Source organism: Culex pipiens, chromosome 2, assembly GCF_016801865.2.
Source record: "Culex pipiens pallens isolate TS chromosome 2, TS_CPP_V2, whole genome shotgun sequence".
Lineage (NCBI taxonomy): Eukaryota > Metazoa > Arthropoda > Insecta > Diptera > Culicidae > Culex > Culex pipiens.
The window spans coordinates 21,883,738-21,892,802 of NC_068938.1; the positions used below are offsets into that span (position 1 = coordinate 21,883,738).

General features: G+C 36.7%; 1 protein-coding gene across 1 annotated transcript; it reads right to left on the reverse strand.

Annotated features, from left to right (window-relative positions):
* Positions 1 to 3,930: 3,930 nt before the first annotated feature.
* Positions 3,931 to 4,655, reverse strand: LOC120427068 (small ubiquitin-related modifier 3-like). The gene has a single exon (XM_052707648.1). It carries the CDS (start codon positions 4,519 to 4,521, stop codon positions 4,234 to 4,236), a length of 288 nt encoding a protein of 95 aa, XP_052563608.1. The 5' UTR covers positions 4,522 to 4,655; the 3' UTR covers positions 3,931 to 4,233.
* Positions 4,656 to 9,065: the final 4,410 nt, after the last annotated feature.

A 9,065-nucleotide genomic window follows, 5' to 3' on the forward strand; every position in this document is an offset into this window, starting at 1 on the left:
CGACAACACACTGTGATTAACACCGGATCAACCTCGGGTTTATATATATGTACACACAGAAAGTTATAAAAGCTTCTCGCGCCGACTCTCACTCCCTCGAGAACTGGCCGTTTTTTTTTTTTTTGCTGCTGCGTGGGGGAGGGACAGGGCAGGTTTTCGGACCCAAAGGGTCGGGTCGGGTTGCATTCGGGCCCGAGTGTTCGGGCGGCGAGATAAACAACAGAAGGTTTTGTTGACTCTTTTTTTCGTCATCTTTCTCTCTCTCTCTCGAGATGCCGGTTTTGTTTGTGTTTCACGACAGCCTACGGAGGCCGATGACAAATCCCCAGATTTTGACACTGTTGCAAAAAATAAAACTGTCATATTTGGTATTCAATTCCGTTGAAATACATCCTAAAACATGGAAATAACCATTGAATTGAAATTTTACTCCTGACGGCAAGATGCATTCGCTCTCACGTCTCAATCGACGAACCTGAGTTCAATTCCAGCGATATCAAACTTGTCTTGCTAAAGGGGAGCAGTATTCGCAACTTTTTCAACTGTGCCTTTTTCACGACTCACGATCGTCATCTGATACTAAAAAACTCTCTCTTCACGTGCTCTAAAATTCAGAAACAGAGAGAGAGAGAGCGTTTTAATCAGATACGACTTAAGTCCGAGCCGCTTTGCGAACGAGAGAGCGACCAAGGGTAATTAAAACGCTATTCTAGTGAACGACTAAAAAGATAAACATCCGCCGCGCACACGTCATTAGAACATGATCTTCAACCTGGTTCCTCGTCGTCTTCGTCGAACAAAAAAGTGTCAGTTCCCCTCAAACGGAATTAGTGACGGATTAGCATGGGGTTTGACAGCGAGTTCCACAAAAAAAGAAACTGAACCTCGAGTTCTTCTCGAAAAGTCGCGTTGCACGCGAATAACCCAGATGTCACGCCATGCAGCTTTAATATTTATTGAATATTGATGAAGTGACTTAAATCGGTTCTATCGAAACAGTGGAGAAAGATATTAAAAAATAAAACAAGATTGATCGAATTTTGTCAAAATTTAGCCCCTGCTCAAAACGGGAACTTGGTGCGCGATGACAGGGCGTTAATACCGTTTGCAACGGATCAATCAAATCGAACGGAGCTCGTTTGGCGGCAACGAACTCTGTCAGCAGGGGATCACTTCGTTAGGATGAGATTTGCATAAAAACAATCAAAAATCAGCAGACAGTCACGAGAATATGGTGAAAGAAAGATTGGATATCCCTTTTTGGGTGTTGTTGCTATTATTTTGCTAGAATTATGAATTGTATACGTGATTTTTGGCAAACAAAATTAAAATAAAAAATCCTTATTCTAATAAGGACTTTTTATTTTAATGCATGCAAATATTTTTCAATGTTTTTGTCCCTCGGCTCTGGCCGAGGTCGAGGGGAGGAGGCAAAAAAAAAAAAATAAATATTTATCAATCAAAACAGCATGATTCGAAAAAAACGTTCTCCGATCTGGCTCAACAATTTTTCTGGGGGTTCCTTGACCGAATTAATTAGACCCGTATTTTTTGTTTGGCCATTAGGGTGACCAACGCCTTGTTAGGGTTGTCCGAAAAATTGTCATTTTCTCCGATTTTCGCAAAAACCACATTTTTCATAACATAACGATTTTAGCGGTATTAGATAGGCTTTTAAGGAAAAATAGTTCAAAGTTTCAAATATCTAGATTAACTTTTGAAAAGGTCAAATGAAATAGGTCATCGCTGAAATTTTAAAGTTATCGCAGTTTTATTTAGTCGATTTTTTTGTCGATTTCGTCATTCTCCCTTGCGCACGGCGCGTCTAAAAAACCCGGTTTTTATTTTCAAAAAATCGTAACTCGGAATAATGAAAACAAAGCTTCATCATTTTTCATAAGTAATGTTATGTAATGATATGATATGTGATGTGAAAATTTCCGAAGAATCCGACAAAAATATTTTCAGACTTAAGCTCTTTGGTCCCGAGACCCTCAAAAAAGCATTTTATGTTTTCATTTGACCTTTTCAAATGTTAGACTAGATATTTGAAACTTTGAACTATTTTTACTTAAAAGCCTATCTAATAACCTTTCGTTTGCGCCCAAAACAGCTAAAATCGGTTAAAATGGTGCGGAGTTATGATTTTTTGAAAAATGTAGGTCACCCTAATGGCCAACCATAAAAATACGGGTCTAATTATTTCGGCCAAGGATTCCCCAGAAAAATGTTGAGCCGAATCGGAGAATTTTTTTTCGAATCATGCTGTTTTCGTGGGGAATTGCTGTATTTAAATAACAAGCCATAGGTAGATTCAGCATTTGCATGGAAAAGGTTTTTTTTAAATGCATTTTACACTAGTTCAGTTGTTTTGCAATCATTAATTTTCAAAAAATGAAAGATTTGACGAAAACAGAAATTTTAAATCAACTTAAACATGCTAAAAGTGATTCTAAATGCAGGGAAACGCACTTTAAATTGATTTCAGCTGATCGTACTTAAATTTCCATTGAAATTTTGAAGTTTTCTAAAAAATATTGATTTTTCGGGCCAAATTTGAAGGGGGGGAGACAAAACATTGAATAAAATTTGTACCAGCCTTATCATCGACAAACTAATCTTCAAAAATAAATTTTATCTACAAAATTCCCATGCATATTTAATATATGTAGTTGGGTATGGTTTCAACTCACTAGAATCCCATTTAAAAATATAAAAATCTTAATTCAAAGAAAAAGATAAAAATTTATTAAGTTTATGAAACAAATTGCAAAAAGAGGATTTTTTCATCACGAGTCATACATTTATCCAACGAGGTTCACCGAGTTGGATAAATACGACGAGTGATGAAAAAATCAAGTTTTGCAACGAGTTTCATACAAAGTTTTTTTGCAATTCCGAAAAACATCATTTAAACAGAATTATAGGACAAATGTCCATGCAATGAGTCAATGAATCGCTTAAATTAAAAAAAAAATTGAAAAGTACAACTTTTCCTAACAAGTTCTGAAAAGATCAACTTTTCAGCATCTATTTCAGTGCTGAAAAGTAGAACTTTTCAGGATTTATTTTGAATAGGGTTACTATTCGATTCTGTTATTTTTGGTAGAGAAAAGTAGGCTGTTTCATCGTTCGAGAATGTCAGGAAAAGTAAGTAGTTTCACGATGGAATTGCAAAAAGTAATGTAAAATACTCAGACACTAGACTACTAATATAATGAGTAAATTTTATGTCTGCAGCTGGAAAAATCAAAAAAATTCTGAAACTCATGTGAACAAGGATGGAAAATAAATATTAGAAAATTGGTTCTAATCGATGTTAATAGTTTTTTTTTTTTTTTCAAAAAAAAGTCATATTAAAAAATTTGCACCATTTCTGCTAGAATATTTCGTGACAATGGAAGAATGTCATGGACAATTTTTTAGACGATTTCAAATTTTAATCCATCATTTTAAAATATAAAATGGTCGATCTTCTTCAAATGTTATTCCACCCGCCCGTTTAGATCAATCGGGCCACGCACTTGGCTCACAATCCAAAGGTCGCCGGTCAAATCCGGCGGCGGGCGCTCAACATTCTAAGTGTTGAAAATTAGCGTAGTCAGTCAGTCATATTAATAATATTTTATTTAATATAATATATAAAAAAAAAACAGACCGAACATGCCTGAATATGATAAGCAGCGCAGTAAAATGCCTTTTGAACAGTATCCAGTTTACAAGTCAATTTTTATCGGTAAATGGATTTACATCGTCCTTTATATAATTAACTTAAATTTTCATCAAACAATAAATTAAGGCTTTGAAAATTTTAACATGGTTAAAATAACATACATTGAAATTCCATTTCCGAAAGGACTTGATGTCTTTAAAGGTATCTCTAAAAATCTTTCTTACAGACCATTAATTTTTTTTTTTTTTTTTTTTTCCTTATGTTTAGCCTTTTATTTTGTCAATTTTTCAGTTGAGTAGCCATAGTTTTAAAAATTCATTTTGAAAGAAATACATTCGTAGTTTTTAAGGAGGAAACTAAACAAAATGCGTTTGAGAATGAAAATAAAACCTGGCTGCTTCGCATTTGGAATTTGCGCTCCCCATCCTGCTTATTTAAATTAATTTAAATGGAATATTATTAATTCACAAGTTATCATTTGTGTGTGTGGATTTGTTAGTTTGGGGGAAATTGTATTTTTCTTTCTGATCAGTAGTTTTTACACGCAATTAAAGTTAGGTTTAAAAATAAAACTGTCCACCGGTTTGCTGCTGGTACACCTCGATAGTGTCGCCTTCCTCCATCTCCAGCGTTGTCGGTGTATCGTTCTCATTAATTGGCTGGCCATCGAAGCGGAATCGCACGACTTGCATGGACAGACCCGCTCGGTCGCAGTAGGCGTTCATGAGCTTCCGCAGGGGCGTGTGTTTCTTGATCTTGAACTGCACGACGGCGTTGTCCTGCCCCAGCACCTTGAGGTTAATGTGCTCCGACTCGGAACCCTTGGAGTCCTTCTTTTCCTCAGACATGATTAGCGATTAGTGGATTTAGACTGGTTTGCTAGACAAATACAAACTTTTTTTTTACAAAATTGTAAAAAATATCCAAACTTGCGGCGATTCTTACAGTTTTACACGTTTTTCACTTGAAGAAGTTCAATGCACGAATCATCAAAATTAGGAACCCATTTTTTTTTGTTTTTTTTTTTTTTGCTAACTTCCCAATTTCAATTTGATTTTTTTACCGAATTTTAGTTACTTGTTTATGTTTATCTCATATTATTATTTTTTTTATATTGTAAGCCATAGCCCAATTGCCTAATTTGTTGTTTTTTGAAATATTTTTACCATTTATTGTTTTAATTTTTGATTGATTTTCGTTTTTTATCAAAAAATAAAAATATGGTACAGCAAAAGGCGTTAAAAAATAAAGTAAGTCGTCTAATACACATTTGAACTTTTTTTTTATTGAATTCCAAACATTTTTAAAAGACAAAAAATAATGACGAAATTTTGACTGATTTGGAATACAATAACTTAGATGACTTATAAATTTCAGTCAAAGGTTTGTTCATTAGAAAATTTTCAAAGCAACAATATTTGCAACGGAAATAACATTGACTTTGTGACTAACCAAACCATTCAGAAGGGTATTGTGGGGTTTGAAAGGCCTTTTGATTTTCCAAATTTGAATTGAATTACGCAATTTGTTCTCAATTTCTATAAACTATATTTTTCACAAATCTTTTAAGCCCAAAGTATTTGCGCTTCAGCTTTAAAAACGTCTTAAAAAGCCTAAATCGCATTGTTAACCAGACGATGTGTCGTTCCAATCGTTGCGTTTGTTTGTTTTGCTCATTTCAAGTATCGATGGGTTTGTTTTCGTGTTGTACTGTTTTTTTAATACATTAATTCTCTTTTGTTCTTTAAAATTGCAATAAAAATATATTTTTCAGTCCAAAAAGCTTGATAAGTTGTCAAAAGCACGCAGCACGTTTAACATCCGAGCAGAACAACAAATTTATTGCTTCATCCTGACGTTGACCCGTTGAAGCGCAAATAATGGCCATAGAGCGTGCGTGTAGGCACATAAAACTTCGTATTGTGTGTTTTGGAGCCTTTTTTATTCGGACGACCAACCCCATGAATCATTCTTCGTCAGCGAGCTCCATTAACGAGATGACCGGACCAGGGCAGCAGAGGCTGTCAGCTGATTTTTAAAAGCCTTCCTGGTCACCTTGTTTGGGTTGACGCAATGGCGAAAAAAAGAAGATTTTAAACTTCAGTTGATTTATATTCTTGATAAATCTTATAAAATTGCAATGCACGTTTTTACAAGAAATATCTGTTTTTTAAATGTAAAAATGTAGTACATTCATTTAAGTTGCCTCAAACTTTTGATACTTTTCTGCGCAGATCTCCAAAGAGGCTTAATTGGAAGGCAGTCAATGGACGATCTCCGTCTTGATTCTGTACGCGCAGTGACGCGTTGCGTAATCTTGGACGTCGATAATGTACGTCGACAATTGGGTTACGCGGTCACTGCAATTGGATCATCGAGAGGTCACGCCGAAGTTCAACATCTGGTCCCTTTCGCCTCACGTAGCTTTCGAGCCCTCTCGTTCAGTTTCGTTCCCAGAATGTACGCCAGCCTTCACAAAGGTGGTGCGTGAGGCTGGTACCTTCTTTGCTTTACTAACCAAAGGTTGATACGAAGTTTGGGTATGACGTCAATTTCCCACTGAATTGTTTGTTTTATGACTAGAAAGCCAAACGATTTGGCATAAAATTAAACTGTATCTTAATGGGATCATCTTAACAATTTACGAGAATTTTATTGGTTTAAGATGGCAAAAAGGTAACAGAAGAAATGGGTTTCTCAAAAGTCTGAAGATGTTTATACAGGAAATGCAACAACATTGTGAAATAGTGTTTTCAAAGTTTGTTAACAAATGTATTCATTATTCTCTAATAATTTCTAAACATTTTTAATGGTATTGGCACTATTTACAGATACATGCTCAAGAAGTCTCATCTCTTTCGAAAAGTCTTTCGATTTCCTTTGGATTGCCTAGCCCGCAGTTAGACTGTTGCAAATATTTTCTAACTCGAGCTCCTTAAGGGTACACAGCAACCAAGAAAGAAGTTGTCTACTTATTCTAAAATTGTTTAACTTACGTATGTCTGTAACAAAAAGTGTAAAAGCCCTGGTTGATGTGTACCGTTAAGCATTTAAACTCTGTTTAGCTAAAAAAAATTTCCATTTTACAACTGTCAACTGTGTTCTAAAAAGTATCATTCACATTAAAATCATCCCATGTGCCTGTTGTTCGCGCTTGTAAATGGCTAGGTTTGAATTTCTAAGAAAAAGCAGCAAGAACTAGAAATTAGCATGGCAATGGCGTTGCCATATTATCTGTTAACTATCAATCTACAGACCGGCGGTGTGGAGCGCTCAGGCCAGGGCAGAAATAAACGCTAGTCACGTTGTGGCTGTTGACCAGCCATCATTTACCAACAACAACAACGACAGCAACACTGCGGCAACCCCAAATGACCGCTGCTGGCCGGCAGCCCAGGGGAAAATCAATTTGACAGAAAGAAAGATTGTGTTTTGCGAAACTTGTCAGCCCAATCAGAATGGCGTCGTGTGTGGCGACGACGACTTCTGGGTTCCCTTCAGGCTATGAGTCATTCGTTGAAATCGATTAACACATGGTTGGCCACTTTTGAGAAATAAAAAATCATATTTACGCGATATTTCGCACTTGCTTGCTGGCAACACTGCTTGATTGTTTGCGCCCTTAACTTAGGAGGGGGTTGGGACGTGAACTTGCCCTCAACGCGATTCCCCGAATTAGCTGGCTGGGCTAACATTTAGCAGGAAGGTTCTTTTGATGACACAAGGTAATTAAACGGCCAGTGCTAATTATCCCTACGGGTTACGACGGGCGACAAACAACAGTGTTGACAGCCACACATCTGGACTCTTAACTTTGAGTCATGATGGTCAATTTATCACGGGCGCGATCATCGTCGTAAGCAATTGTAGGGTTAGCGAGGGTAATCTACGTTTTTGTTGGTGGTGTCTAATGACGTCAAATTAAATGGAACTGTTTTATTACTTTAGGAGGTACTAAGGGATTGTAAGTAATACGAGGCTTTTTCCATGAAGTATTATGAGACAAAAATGTATTGCTGCTTATTTTTATTCCACATTCAAAGAATTTAAAATCAATGTTGACCATACTTGTAATTAAAGACATAATCAAGTTTATATTGAGCAGTTTTTTTTTTCAAATTCAGATTGATTTTATTATGCTTTTTAACGGTGCACATCAACCAGAGCTTTTGTACCAAGATTTTTGTTACTGACATCTTAGTATTTTCAAAACTACGGGAACAATTGATTCAATTTTATATTTATCATAGACAACATAGACATAGACATAGACGGTTACTGTGCACCCTTAATTCAAAATAGTTATAGACTTGTGATTTAAGGGTACACAGCAACCAAAGAAGTTGTTGTCTTCTTATTCCAAAGTTGTTGAACTTATTTGTTAATGTTAATGTTAATTTGATTACAAAAAAATCAAATTTTGTTATAAATCTTTAATGGAAATGAAGTCGACTCTCTGGTTGTCAATATCCTAGGGACCGTCGAGGAGAGAAGCATCAGTTTACAGAACGATGCAGAATGAAGACTCGATTGAAATTTGTTTTTTCTTGCTAACCAGCTATGGGAGAGAATCATGGCAACGTCCAGCAAACAAAAACAAATAAATGTCAAACACCCTTCAAAGCTTCGTTCCTCATAGAAAAATTTCTATGCAAGCCATGAGAAAGTAAAATTATCGTCAACCGGAATAGATATTTAAAGCAAATAGAATCCAAGGGACCGTCGAGGAAGAGATTCTTCAAGCAAGAGAAAATATCGAGGAATAAAGACAACCGAAGTATGCAGTTTGAAGGGACTGAGAAATTCATCGGTACATGGAGCAATATTGATATCGAGAAGATCGACAGCCAGTGAGTCGACTGTAGTAGCGTAGGGGATGAATAAAAAAATATACCGATAGTTCCCGTTGTTTTGAAGGCAGAGCGACCGTGGCTGACTGGTTACGGTGTTCGCTTTGTAAGCGAATGGTTCTGGGGTCGATGCCCATCTGCTCCCAACGAGAAAGTTTAAGACACAGAATTTAGAAATGATGAATATGAACGAAAAATCATAGTCACTCGAGGCAGGTTCGAACCCCCGTCCTTTGGATTGGTAAGCAAAAATGCTAACCACTTGGCCATGTCGACTTGGTGAACTTGGACTGGAATTAGGAATACTGTTAAAGAGAGCGAGTTGTGGCGCTATAACCACGGCAAATAGTGTCCAGGGCATTCATGGAAATACAATGTCCCATCCCAGAGGGTCCCGGAGTACCAACGAATACAACCAAAATCTCGGAGCGTATGGTGGTGTGTCCCCACGCTCCTTCCTCCCCTGTCGATTCAGAATTGTGTTGTTGTTCGAACACTCAGTGCTCAAACTCAACCCAATTACGAGTCATCTCCCCACATAG